The 14,342-nt window shown below is 41.7% G+C and overlaps 4 protein-coding genes across 4 annotated transcripts; 1 reads left to right on the top strand and 3 right to left on the bottom strand. All coding sequences in view use genetic code 12, as the record gives it.

The window, feature by feature from the left end:
• Positions 1-562: 562 nt before the first annotated feature.
• On the bottom strand, positions 563-3,608 carry PICST_70551 (transcription initiation protein SPT5). Its single transcript, XM_001382261.1, has one exon. The coding sequence runs from the start codon at positions 3,586-3,588 to the stop codon at positions 664-666; it is 2,925 nt and encodes a 974-aa protein (XP_001382298.2). The 5' UTR covers positions 3,589-3,608; the 3' UTR covers positions 563-663.
• Positions 3,609-4,086: 478 nt separating this feature from the next.
• GRP2.1 (dihydroflavonol-4-reductases) lies at positions 4,087-5,097 on the bottom strand (the record flags this gene model as incomplete). The annotated part of the gene is made up of 1 exon (XM_001382260.1): positions 4,087-5,097. One exon carries the CDS (start codon positions 5,095-5,097, stop codon positions 4,087-4,089), a length of 1,011 nt encoding a protein of 336 aa, XP_001382297.2.
• Positions 5,098-6,241: 1,144 nt separating this feature from the next.
• PICST_66803 (component of DNA-directed RNA polymerase II holoenzyme) lies at positions 6,242-11,795 on the bottom strand (the record flags this gene model as incomplete). Its single annotated transcript, XM_001382259.1, has 6 exons — positions 6,242-6,984; positions 7,048-8,549; positions 8,619-9,188; positions 9,270-9,961; positions 10,037-11,282; positions 11,466-11,795. The coding sequence occupies 6 exons, from the start codon at positions 11,793-11,795 to the stop codon at positions 6,342-6,344; spliced, it is 4,983 nt and encodes a 1,660-aa protein (XP_001382296.2). The 3' UTR covers positions 6,242-6,341.
• Positions 11,796-12,780: 985 nt separating this feature from the next.
• On the top strand, positions 12,781-13,839 carry PICST_29467 (predicted protein; the record flags this gene model as incomplete). The annotated part of the gene is made up of 1 exon (XM_001382793.1): positions 12,781-13,839. The coding sequence occupies one exon, from the start codon at positions 12,781-12,783 to the stop codon at positions 13,837-13,839; it is 1,059 nt and encodes a 352-aa protein (XP_001382830.2).
• Positions 13,840-14,342: the final 503 nt, after the last annotated feature.

Here is a 14,342-nt window from a genome sequence, read left to right as displayed (position 1 = left end):
TGTGCAGTACCGATATATTTATGAACATGTATTTAGTCTGGTTTGCGGAGTGGGCCATTCTCAAATCCACAAGCCTACAGAAGAATATTTAGGGAGCAATTGTTCGAGATGGAAAAGCTTGCTCTGAATTCAATGGGCTGAAATCCCCAAGATTGGTATTAGCAGGAAACCTATTTGTCATAGAATTTTTGACAACTAGTCAGACTATAATGTAAAACGTATTGTAAATTAGAACTTTTGTAGACTCCGGACCTTGGCTGGTTATCTTTTCCTTTTACTTTTCAAGCAGACCACGCAGAGATTGGCTTGCGAGAATGCGGTTGTTATGGAACTTACCTAGGATTTGAATATTGTATTTCTCCAAAAGTATATATTCGTAAGACACCTTGGTGATCGAATGCAATAATAGATTGATAAATACTCACAAGAAAGAGCATTAGAACTTGAACACGAATAGTACAGAAGTACCATATAGAGGTATCATAGTTTAATGTAACAGGATTTCTATAAAATATATCGTGCGCAGGTGGTCGTTGCTACTGGATAACTTACAAATCAATATCATATCTTCTTTTTTATTAGTATACAAGATAAGCTGGCTAAAGTACATAAAGCTGTAAAGAATGGAAGCTAGCTGGTAGACAAATAGTATGTTTCAGCAGTTTATTGTCTTCCCCAAGTGCTGCTATTCCCTTTGTTTTGGCCACCCCACGTAGAGTTGTTGCCACCCCAAGCAGAGTTACTGCCACTGCTATTGTTATTGTTGTTTTTATTGCTGGGGTTACTAGTGTTACCTCCGGAGGATCCCCACGTAGAATTTCCTCCTCTGTTGGAAGAGCCCCAAGTAGAACCCCCACCTCTGGAAGAGCCCCAGGTAGAATTGCTTCCATTGGCACCCCATTCAGAAGTTCCTCCAGCATTTGGAGTTTTTCCGCCGTTCCAAGTAGAAGCAGCTCCTCCCCAGGTAGAGTTTCCTCCACTGTAAGCTGGGGTCTTTCCACCGTTCCAGGCAGAAGAAGCTCCTCCCCAACTGGAAGAAGCTCCTCCCCAGGCGGAATTTGCACCCACGCCAGGTGTTGCATTTCCGTTCCACGACGATCTCTCGCCAGAAGTAAATGCTGGCGCATTGGGCTTGTTGAACTCGCGAGACTCCGAAGGTGCTGCACCAATGAATCTCAAGTATGGTATTGCTTCTCCGCGGATCAATACGTTCAAGTTATTCTTGTTTACCTTGATCTTTTTACTCTTCGTGTGCAATTCGATTCTGGCGTAGACATCGTCGGTTTCAATCACCTTACCCTTCAAACCTTTGTAGGATCCACTTGTCACAGCAACATCCTTGTACAACAACTTTTCACGGCCACCAGCACGGGGTTTGAAACCACCAGCGGAAGGATTAGGAAGCTTCAAGTTGGGGTTCATGGAAGTCAAGTCAGGGCCCAAATTCTTGGATACCATGGAGTCCTTGGTGGAAATAGTGCTAACATTCATACGGTTAGTGACAAAGATACCCAAATTCTCGACAATCTCGTTAGACTTGATGAACAACGAGTTCTTGTAGATATGTAAAATGGCACCTTCTCGCTTCTTGTCACCCAAGACCTCTTTGACGGTGTCACCGATCTTGATCGTGAACCCATTTCTGTCAGTAGCGATCTGTTCACGACGACTCATCTTCAACTTCGACGATATTCCGCTGGGTTTCACCGACAATAACCTTCCGTCAGAGGTCAACACTTCAAAGATGTTCTTTTCGGCCTTGACAATGACACCGACAGAGGCGGCATTCAACTCCACCAAGTCCTTGATATCGTACTTACTGTTAATGGTGTCCATGTTCAGCGAGGCATCAGTAGCTTTCACCAAGTAGTTGGCAAACACTCTGACATCTTCACGTGTCTGGTCACTGACAAGAACAACCGAGTCGCCGTCTATCTTGATAACCAACCCAGTCTCGTCGAAATGCTTACCTTCCACGATTCTTACGTGGTCACCTTCATTGAATATCTTTCTCAAATCGCTGGCAGGGACGGTCAACTTCTGGTTGACGAACTTGGGGTCTCCACTGTCAGTAACAGAGATAGTGATTTCGTTCAAAGAGGCTTCCACCACTACACCCACAGTTTTAGCTTGCTCGCCTCTTCGGATCTCCACCTTGTCACCGGGCTGGAAGGCAGTGGACTTGCCTTCACCTTTCTTGTTCTTCAACGAGGCAGCGATTGCGGCAAGATCAAATCCTTCTTCCTCGTTGTTGCCTGTCTGGAAGCGGTCCAATTCCTCCAACGTTGGATGTACATCTTTGGTCTGGATAAACTGCAACTTGAAGTCCTTGTACAAGAAGCCCTCAATGTATTCGTCGCCTCTGTAGACGTACGAACGAGGACCTCTTCCAGGTTGTAAGAACTCTCTATCGTACTGTCTAGCCTCTTGTTCACTGAACAAACGAGGCAAGGGTCTTGCCTTCAGTCTAATTCTACGGCCATCCTTATCGAACTCGTCGAACTTACCGTAGTCTAAACGAGGAACCAACTTACAACGCACATCAAGCCCGTTTTCTGACAAGTTGTCTACAATTGCCAAGTCGTTCTTGTACTTACCTCTGGTGATTCTGACGTAGATACCAGGCACCAACTCGACATCCGACGATTTGACCTGTTTGAGCAAGTCCGGGTATTCCTTGACAGGAACTAAGAGTTTGTCTCTTACATAGATGTTCACCATTCCGACAAGCGCCTTGTCGATGGCATCGGGTCTCTTGGCTTCAATATAGATGTATCCCTTGAAGGCATCTCTCTGAAACACTGTGAGAATATCTAACGGAGCATTCAGCCTGTCAAGAGTTCTCTTCTTTTCGTAAAGCTTACGCACCAAGTCTTTCTCACGGCCAGGGGTACATCTAATAGCGTAGATGGATGGGTCGTTGATAGAGGGCATCAAGAGTTTCTGCGATACAGTACCACTGGCAGCAGTGTCCCCACGGTAGACGGTATGGGTCTTTCTATAACGTTGCTTCAAGGTCTCGGCCAATACCTCAGCATCCTGGTCCTCGGCCTCTTGCCGTCTACGGTCATACTGTCTGTGCAATCTGTCATCGTGGCTCTCAGCTTCGTTCTCGCCAGCATGTCTGTCGTCAGCAATGAACTGCTCTCGCAAAAGTTCGGCTTCTTCGTCATCTTCGTCAAGCTCATCTTCTTCTTCGTCGTCAACTTCAGCTTCGATATCAATGAACTGGTTTCCAGCTCTTCTTCTCTTTCTTCTTCTTCCCGTGGACACACCATCATCATCCTCATCTTCATCTTCGTCTTCATCTTCGTCATCTTCTTCATCGTCATCTTCTCCTTCTTCGTTTTCATTGTTATTCTTTTCATTGATGTTTTCGTCGTTGTCTCCAACGTCAATTTCTGCTTCGGATCTCGTCCGTTTGAGGCCTGTCTCTTTCTGGATATCTAGCTTCTGTTCCTCATCTTCTTCCACTTCCTCATCGATCTCGTCCTGATCTCGTTCGCCCACATTGTAAACATCCTCTTCATTGTGTTCGTGTTTGAGGACATTATCCTGCTCACGTTTGACATTTTCCTCACTGGACATCGTGAAGTTCGGGCTGATGGGGAAAAAGGGAGAAGAGAGATTGTGAAATTTATTGAAAATTAAGTCTTTCTATTTTACTTTCTGTTTCGACAAACCTGCAGTTGTAACCTGTAAAAGTGGTGGTGCGAAAATGGAGATGTTACAGTTTAGGTTGCTGGCGAAAAAGATTTGGTCCCCAATTTCTCCATCTACATAAAGTACTAAACTCTTACAGAATATTCTTCCAATATATTCTAGGTGAATTCCTTCGAAGGGACTTACAAATATAGAAATGGATATATATGATTTATTGTAATTTGTAGTATATAGAACACTTACTAAATTCCTTGAAATCGACAATTTTCCAAGAATTCAAGCGCTTTATTAGACTAAAGTCGTAAACCTTCTAATATTAGGTGAGGTTTTTGATAAAATATATCCCTTTATTACTAAACAATTGTATAAGAGATTAAAAACATTCACTTAGCTAAATAAAATACCAATCAGTCCAAGTACCAATTATTTGTTGGCTCTAATCACTTGCTCGATAGTATCGACAACTACCTTCTCAAGATCAGAGAATTCGAAACCCAACAAATTCTTAGACTTCTGGTCATCCCAGCGGACAAACTCAGAGACATCGCCATTGGCAGGAACTCCAACTGGCAATTTCTCTCTGAGATCGGGAAACTTATCTCTGATGATGTTCAAGATCAGCTGCGCATTGAATCTGGCACTGCTGGTAATGATTCTTTGACCCTTGGCTTCATCCTTCTCGAAAGCAACAATGTGAGCCTTGGCCACATCTCTGACATCAACAAAAGGACCAGCTACTTCAGGAACCTCATCGTTCTTGGACAAACGGTAAACACTAGCAAAAACTTCAGCAGTCAAGTTCATTTGACCCTTAGCTTCGGCATCGTGTGCTTGAGGTCCAAACACATATGAAGGAAGGACGGCGGAGAGGGCGAAGTTGGGTTTATTGGATTCAACAAAAGCCCAGGCTGCCTTTTCAGCATACTTCTTGGAAGCCCAGTAGGCGGTCATGGCATCTTTGGTCTTACCATCTTCATAAGTAACACTGGCCCACGACTCTTCGTTCAACTTGAGCGAAGGAATTTGGAAATCATCAATGTCAGCTAACGAGACTGTAGAACTGGTCAAAACAACCCTCTTGATCTGAGGAGCATGGTCATAAATAGCTTGTAAGGCATTTCTGGTTCCTTCGATAGCAGGAATCAAGATATCTTTCTCGTTGTCTTCACTAGAGAAAGTTACAGGAGAAGCAGTGTGTAAGAATATGGTGGCTTCAGGATGTTGCTTCAAGGCTTCATCGAAAGCACCCTTTTGGTCTAAGCTAGGTACAACAACATACTGAAATTGTTCACCATATGTAGACTTCAACTTTTCACCCTTCTCTTGCGATCTGACAGAACCAACCACATTATACCCCTTAGAAAGAAGCTGGACAATTATATGCTGTGCGATATAACCAGTGGCACCCGAGAGAAAAACGGTAGTTGTAGACATTTTTGATTTATTTAATTGGATTGAGTTATGAAGATTATCTGAATACTTTAGAGCTGTTCCTAGAATTGTTGCAATTGTAAGAACTGTACTTTGTATGATGATGAAACAAATTGAAATTGAGAATTGGAAGGGTTGGTAGACTCCCTTTTATACTTTCGAAACTCGAAATGCTGACATATTCATGGTGATAATTGTATATATCACTCTCTACTTGCTTGAGAAGAGCTCCATGGAAAAAGCTCTTGCAGGAAGTTCATATTTTGCAACTAGATTACTAATGGACACGAGCCCGGGTCCGGTATTTCCTAATTGGGGATTAACCTTACATATACGCCGGTGCTTCACGAGCTGATAATTAATCAGCCCTACGGACGGAAAAAGAACTGATTCCAGGATACAAACAGTTGAGGAAGCGGCGATAAGCGAGCAATGAACCAATCAGATCATCTGCTTGCAATTGGGCCTTAACAGCGCCACAGATCAATTCTCAGGCTGAAGCGGTTTTTCTGAATAAGTTAACTCTTAATTAGCAGAGAAATGAACATACTTGAGTCTTACGAAATTCTTCTTTTCGCTGGTAGCATCTATGGTAGCATTGGATATTCACATAAATTCGCTCTTCTTGCTCTTCTTGCTCTTCTGAAGTTATTTTCGCATTCTTCAATTTGCTTCTTGTTCACTTGAGAAATGTAAGTGAGTTGAACTGAATTGAATTGAATTCCACAAGTTTAAGAGAATTTGGTAGCGAAATAAAAATACAAGCGAACCTGCTAAAGGAGTTTATCCGTTCTTGGCAACAGCCGTGTTGGTGGCGAAACTTGGTGACATTTTTTTTACGAAAGGATCCTTTGTGGAGATGCTCTCGGCCGTACCATCGTTGGATATAATGTGCACGATTTTTATTTTGCAATGCTAATTGAAGTATCACCTTTGAAGATAAGCCTACTTCTGTTGGGGTACCAATAGAAGTATTAGTAATTAGCAGTTTTATTTCCTTTGCCATTTAGAGGCTATTTTCTATTACTTTTGGCTTCAAGGGTGCGCTTCAGAGCACTGAATTACGTTCGGTCCTCTTCGCCCCATTTACGTCTTATCGATTGTTCGTTGATCACTTCTTTCTGATTTACTCTGCTTGGTGGCAATTGTGATGTTACTTGTTTACTAATCTCATTGATCTATATTGTACTACTCTTCTCGTGTTACTCTATGCGTTCATGTCAATTACTCTTGCTGCTCTGTCTAACCTATTCGTCGACGTAGATATGGCTCAAATACACTAAAGACTTGCCAACTGCAGAAATGTGCCAGGGGACAATGCCGCTAGCTTCGAATTCCAAACTCTGTTCAAAGTCGTCTTCGCTTTCGTTCTTGGAGATGTTTCCGTCGATTTTTCGCAACCCCAAAATGTCATTCAACACAATCAAGTTCTTGTAGTGGTTGAGAATCAACTTCATCAACACATCCAAGTCCCAGTAGTTGGAGCAACTCAACAAACTAACTTCGTACACTAAGTACGATCTGCGAGGTCTGCTTGTGCTTCTACTGCCATTCATCCATTCCTTTAATAGATACCCAATCTTCATCCCCAACCTTGTAGGAGAGTTGAACGAAGGAAGAGGAACTTTGGGAATGATCCCAATTACGTCGGTGCCGAAATCATGGAGAATAAGGTCTGGGTTATTTGAACCGCCGTGGGGTGCTGACGTCGCTCCTGCTCCAGCCCCACCAGCAGTAGAAACAAAATCCTGTGGTGACAAAAAGTTGCCAGGAGCATTGAGAAACTGCTGAGGTGAATGGAAACTGAGAACATTGGGCGAAGTCACCAAAGCTCCACCTGTCGTAGGAGAAGAGTTATTTGAACCAGAGAAGACCTTGAAGAAATTGTCTCTGTCAAGAGAAGGCGTATTGGAATTCTGATTCAGCATCTGTTGCGACTGAGGAATAGTCGACAGTTGGCCACAATTTTCTGTATCTTCAAAGCGAGGTCGATTGTCTTGAAAAATCAACTTAGGAGAGTGACTAACCGACAATACGATCAAAGAAATATCCTTATGTTTGACACTCAACCTCTTCCAATGGATCAATTCATCATCAGGAATAATACTGTTAATTCTGGTCAAAACAAGAAACTTCTTTCCTCCCATAGTGCTTGACTCGTTGTTCATCTCATCGTTCAACTTCTTGAAGAGCTCATTGGACTTGTTCCAAATCTCCTCACAAACAGTGGCTACATCGTGTGTATCTCTTCCGTACCCACCTGAACCATTCCTAGTGGCTTTGTTAGAACAATACCAGGACTTGGTGAATGTGACTACCCCCAACGGATCAGACCAGGCAGCTGAAAACCAATTACGATCGATAGATCTCTCGTATGCTAGATGAAGGAAGATGTCATCGTTGAAATTACTGTGCTTGAAATTATTGCTCATGAACTTGAACTGAATTCTCGACGGTGGTTCTTTCACTAATTGCGTGAATGTGTTTTTCACTATGTCCTTGTTGGTAGAACCATTTGGACATTGGTTGTATAGGTTCATAGACAATTTTGATAACTTGAAGTTCGATAACACCTTCAACCAGTTCTGAAAGGGGTCTTGTTTGACTATTAACGACCCAGGGATGATTTTGGTAAAAATCAGCACCAATGGCAACTGATGGTTGGTAAGACTAACCTTAAGATTCCGGAAAACCTTTGAGATTTGTAAAGTCGAATTAAGATTGTCATTGTAATTCACAAACAATAATAGCAATGGACGATCAAATTCGAAGTTATTGGTTTTGTTAATCAAATCCAATTTGATCAACTCAACCAAAGAGTTCAACTTCTTGTTGATTTGACTGTATGTATCGTTGTATGTTTGGTCGTTGTCTTTATTCACAAGTAAGATGCCATCATTAATATTTTCAAGATCGGGTCTAGTTTCTACTGTAGATAAATTGACCTTGGATATATGTCCCAAATTGCACTCTTTGTAGTTATATATCAACAAGTCCAAAAATTCTCTCAAGAAAGAAGTTCCGTTTCCATTGTTTTCACTGATGAGCAAAACTTGGAAATGCTTAGTCGATTTTATAGGACTGAAGTTCATATACTTCCAAAAGTTAATGGCTAAGTTGTTTAAGTTAAGGATATTATTGTGCTTCAACACCCTTGCCTTTATTATTGGAAGTTTGAAGTATACTTCGTCCTTAGTAGAAACACTGGAGTTCAATTTATTGACAATTAACTTGTACTTTTCAAAGTTCTCCTTATTTTTGGTGTTTTCTGTAAGAGCATCCCATTCAATAGACTTCAACTTCTTATATTGTGATTTGGGATTGAGTATATTATCATCATCGTTGGCAATATCGTCAAGAAAGTCTAGTTGGTCTTCTAATTCGTCTTTGCTCTCATAGTCTTTTTGGTCGTTAAGAAATTCAATAAGATTAACCTTATATGAATTGGGGAAGACCTTTGAGAATTCAGACTCGAATGTCTCATCAGGAGTAACAAAGTCTACCGTGCTATCTTCTAGTTTGACTTTGTTCTCTTCCAATTTAGATTTCACCAACTCGTCCATGTAGTAACTTAGCTTCGATCTGCCTTGATTGAAACCTAGGTCAAATACCAAATTTGGTCCAATAAGCTCTAGAAATTCGTCAAGGTGCTTCGCTTTTATGAACATTTCGTTGTTTCTCATAACTTCGAGATCGTTGTCGTTGTCGTCGTCGTTGATGGTGAAACTTGGAAGAAGTTGATCACTTATCAAGTTGTTTAGTAAATAAATATCAGGAATAGTAGAGACATTGATGCTTCTCAAAATGAGCGGCAAATAATTTGATGATTCCAGAATACCTTTAACAGGAGATTCGTCAGATGATGATGTTCGACCACTTCCATTGTTCACTGACTGCGTGATTTGCAAACCTTGTGAAGTCGGAAACAGGGGAGTATGTTGGTTATTGGATTGTTCATAATCTATTGGAGATACTGTTTGCTGAAGGTCTGCTGTGGAAAAAGGAGATTCCCCTTTAATGTTGGGAAATCTACCTATGACAGAAGAGTTAGGAGATCCAAAGCCACCAGTATTATAGTTGCTGAGGTTAATAGGCTTTTCGTTGAAGCCCGTCATTACTGCAGAATCACCCAAGAAGTTGCTTCCAATAATAGCGTTGTTACTTCCACCAAATACGTTGTTGTTTAAAGTAATTCCACCTGAATTACCCATAGGAACTCCACCAAATGAATCATTGAATGTGTTTAACCTCAAAGGAGGAGAATTCGAAATAACATCAGGCATTTCTTCGTCTTCGTCACTTTCCTCACTGGAAGCCGACATTGAACTTTCAGCTAACGAAAGGGAGGAATTATTCATTTTGCGTAGTCCCACTGCTTGTGCAGTAATTGGAAGTTTGTCTTCCTCCTTTGTAAGTGGAAGCTCGTATCCACTAACACTAGTTTCCCTGAAGGTTTTCTTCTTCTTTTCTTCTGGTCCTATAGAGGCTTCCTTATCAACGTAAAATTTGCCTCCTTTACCGTACTTGGTATCGATGTTACTTTTGATTATTGGGTTGAATAGAATCGGTGAAAAAATAGACTTCTGCTGTATCTGCAGCGCCAGGCTGCCCAGGTTGAATATTTCTTGTTTGGGCTGTGGTTGATTGTAGGGGCCAGACAGTTGGTCATCTGAAAGTCCAACCCCTTCTGTACCAATAGCAGCAGCTGTCGGTGGATTGGTAGAATATACAGAATTGGCAACTGGGATAATAGGAGTAGGCATTATAGGAAGAGGAGCACCTGGATCGTTATAATCTGGTGAAGACAGCTTCTTGATTGTCATTTGGTCTTTAGGAATATCCAAGTACTTAAACTTTGGTTCCTTTGCTATACTTCTAGTTGCCAGTTTAGTCGCAGCTTCAAAAGGACTTTTGGAATCCTGGTTCTCGTTCTCTGGCGCACCAGGAGTCGAATACTTTCCTGAGTCTGGCGCTGCTTCTTTGTCAGAGATATCAAAAAGATCGTTTAACTGGTTCTTTTCTAACTCGGCCGGAGTACCAGCAGCAAGTGCATCCTTGGGCTCTTCCTTAATGGCATCTGAGAATAGATCTTCCTTTGATGAGTTCTGACCATTGCGACTATCGTCTCCTTCGTCATCGCTGCCCCCGAAAAGGTCATCCATTTCCACGTCATCCTGGTTGGTATCTTCTTTCACTTCAGTACCATCAACCGGTGGCATGTCTTGTACTTCCTTTGTAAAAAACTCAGAGGGAACAGGATTTTGGAGATCAAATAGGTCTGGGACCATATGTGTCGTTATATCGTTCAAATCAAGTGTATGAGGCTGTTGTTCCATAGTTGTGTGAGGATCTACAGATCCGATTCCGGCATCACCCCCTGTAGAGGCTACGCTGGAAATGCTGAAAGGAAGTGTCTGTGAAGGCTGAGCGAAGTTGTGGTGCTGGTTGCTAGAAATATTGAAGTCTATCAAATCACCAATCAAGTCCAAGGGGTTGCTCGTAGGATGAACTTGTGATGAAGTAACATCCGGCGACGTTATTTCATCAACTTCTTCGAACTTTCCAAACTGCAAAAGACACAATTTCCATGGCCATAGTATGAACTTCTTGTTGTCTACAGAATGGATGAATTTGGCTATGGTCGAGGTCTGGTTGTTCAAATGTTTCAAGTTGGGAATCAATTTTATCCATACGTTTTCCTCTTCTGAATTGAAGGAGTATTCTACCCCAGTGCTGAGCTTGATGAGGTCGATGAGATTTTCACTTTCCGCGCTTTTTTTCCTTACAAAGTTCCTCACGAGATTGGTAGGGTCAAATAGATGACACCGTATTCCACTAGGAATGAGGTATATGACGAAGTTTATGTCTGGAGCATCTTGCGAAGGATACTTGAGATCTATTATGCTGGAATCCAAGAGATTGATTCTTTCCTTCACCACCATCGACAACAAAAGATCTCCGTTGGGAAATAATATGGGGTCGAGATACAAGATTGATCTGTTTATAGTATCTCTGGCAACTACACAGTAGTTTCCAAAGAGTTTTATAGCGCCATTCTTCGACAAGTTGAAGAGAATCATCTTCTTGATCGACTTAAGAAGGCTCAAGCTGGCAAACGGTAAGTATTCGTCCACTGCAGCTCCTAGAGTGGAGCCAGAAGAAGCAGATTTCGGCGGATTGGCTAGCAACTCGACGTTGACGGTGTTTGAGTGCTTCAACTGAAGTGTGGGGAACTCTTTGGCGAGGTCTATATGTACATTTGATGAATCTGTAGAGTTAGCAGATTTGAGCGGATCCACCAAGTCCGAGATGAGGGTCAGTGGTTGGTCTAGCTTCTCGGGGATAGCTGTTGCTTGCAGCATTGATTGGACTGAAGGCGAATTGTTTGCTCCAGGATTCGGGCCAGTGACATCTTTGCTGAGATCCACATCTGTATTGATATCTTTGGCTAGATCTGGGAGCTCTATATCTCGGGAGACAGTCTCCAATGGCACATTATTGTGGCCGAAAGTGAAGTAGTACAAGCTTTTGTTGTAGTACGTGACAAGGATGTTAGGATGGGCGTATCTGATCAGCAATTCAAGCTCTAGAAGCGACTGGTCGTTGTCTGTGAATGAAACGTAGTTGTAGAATGATACTGTGCCCAAATGACCCAACTTGTAGTAGTGTGTCGAGATATTGGAAGCAGTTGCTTCTGACATGGTTGAAAGGTTCTGGATAGTTTTATCTTGTATTTTCTGGTTTTTCAGCTACGATTTGAGACCTTTTTGATGGTTTTCAGCTCTTTGGAAAAAGAACCCGAGGTGGTTCAAACTGTTTCTGGAGTTGCTGCGGTGTGTATACAGCCTCCTAAATGTATGGTAGCGTCTGAAGCTCAAGCCTGGATAAGAGATCATGATGAATGTGAACGACGGCAAGGTAGACTAATTAGGAAATGTGGGCAAGATGGATGTGTTCTGTACTTGTTATGAAATAAGATATTGAGAGTTTGCATTTTTGTATCAAATATAGCTGATGATGGAGTAGAGTTTGCTAGTGAGCAATGAATTGAAAGAAGATTCTACGACATAAGAGATACTACAAACCGGAATATCTCAAGCAACGGAAGTCCTCAACGGAACAATACAAGCTGCGGAACGGATGGATAACATAGAGATAATTATCCGCAATCAGAAAGGAATAGGTCAATTATCCCTCAAATAAAGGGCCACTAGTTCTGCGGCTTCGGATGAATTTTTCACTATCTTGCATGTATTTTGCACCCACTCTTCACAGGTTAAAGGTTTATCCGAATCAAACGGATTTAATTCTGCGTTTCCAAGATGATATTTGTCATCTGCACTAATCTCCTTTTCTACTCTTAGTACTGTAATGCAATTGCATACCTCCTCTAAGTTTGAATGTCCCCAGGTTTCAATTCAAAAATAATTCGTCTATATGCACTTTATTTATGTACTATTTTTCAAATTTTCATGATTTCTCTAATCATTTAGAAGATTTCCTCTTAGCACAATTGGAATGTCTCGAAGCATGTCTTCAGTGTCCCCCGTAACTCTTACGTACAATTGCTTGAGTACTGATCCTTATTACTCAGGCATTGCCTTAAAAATGACAATATACAGGTGAACAATATGTAGAACTGAACTCTTCAATCAGATAAGGAGTAGAAACTGAAAACAAGGTAAAATGAGTTTGGCCCTACTTACCCTTAATCTTGTTTTCTTGATTATTTATACTGCTGATATTGCTGTCACTGTTTATCAGTGGAGAGCTGCATTACATGGTATTCGACCAGCTGATAGCGAAATCGCCCTTCCCAAACTTGACAGAAAAAAACATGAAGAAAGGATTGAAATAGCCAGGAAGGCTTACAAGAGCAAATACTTGGATGTGATTACAGCTTCAGCGGCAGTAGCCGTTTTAAGTATTGCGATTTGGCTTGTCTATGAGAAGATCTACAAACACGGCAAGTCGATCGCTTTGAAGGACTATGATGCCACTGCCACATGTATTCTTGCGGTATCATTAAATGCTGTTTCCAATGTGATGTCCTCAGTGTTCGAATTTTGGCTAGCTAATGATGAGTTGAACCTTGCCACTCAAGGCAAACCCTACCCGACAAGGAAAACGTCATTCTTGAGTTACAGAAGCTTCTATATAGCTTGCGCAGCACTATTATTGATAATCTGGAGTTACGGGTTGTTGGATTCGTCTTTATTTACCTCTGGGGTGCTGATTCTAGTACCGCTAAGCACCTCCAGCGACAAATCACAGACCGTGAAACACGACGATATTCTGTCTCCAAGCATAAAAGCTGAATCGGAATCAAGAGAACTGTCGTTTAAACTCAAACTAAAAATATTAATTGTGTTATACGGCTTTTTTATTGCATGTGTCTATTTGTCGGTATTTTTCTCTCTGAGGACATGTAGTAGTAATGATAAGGCAGTCTACGAAGTTTCGACGCTTACAGGCCAACACAGCGAGGCTACTGATATGTCTAAGATTTTAGATGTCGCTCTTCAATGGGCCACCAGTAAGCCATTCAAGAATGCTGTTGGAACAGTCTTCTTTGCTTCTATGGTGTTTGGGATAGCATTTGGACCCATCGGGCCTGCGTTAATACACTATATAGGCGAATCTTGGGCATTTCGCGTGGCAGGGTTGTGTGGGTCTGCTTCAGTGGGACTATCAATATCTGATGCTACTCATTTATGGAGATGGTATAATGATTGCTCTGGCTAGTAAGACCGCGAAGTAATGCCTTGGACCGTCGCCCTCAAGTGGTCCATAATAGATGAGATTGTTGATGGGTATGTACTTTAGAAGAAAGTCGGCCGCAGAGAAAGACTTTTTAAGGACCAATTCTACTGTACTTTAACAGAAAGATAAGTGAAAATACATCTTAGCCTACGTGTACAATCGTGTATCCGTTCGTGGTACATGTATCTACAGTTTAATCGAGTGCATAAGTGCATCATCATAACTGAAGAATATGCGTTGCACCTTCATTTTATAGGCGTTGCACATCAGGTCTATTCAATGTGAATCTTCATGGTCCATTCTAACGCCATTCGGATGTGTGATTTTTGACGTGCCCAGAAATGCTTTCAATTTTTCCGTGGTGTCTCCAATCGTTCATACCCGTTAATTATATTATTGTTTCGAGCTCGGAGCAATTTGGGTTTCTCAAATTTTAAGACGAGCTCGTCACATTGTGAAATCTATTTTGACTTCTTTATTCACAA

The sequence above is a fragment of the Scheffersomyces stipitis genome, chromosome 2 (assembly GCF_000209165.1).
Source record: "Scheffersomyces stipitis CBS 6054 chromosome 2, complete sequence".
In the NCBI taxonomy this organism is placed as follows: Eukaryota; Fungi; Ascomycota; class Pichiomycetes; order Serinales; family Debaryomycetaceae; genus Scheffersomyces; species Scheffersomyces stipitis.
Note: the sequence above shows the minus strand (reverse complement) of the source record. Positions and strands in the feature narration are given on the sequence as shown.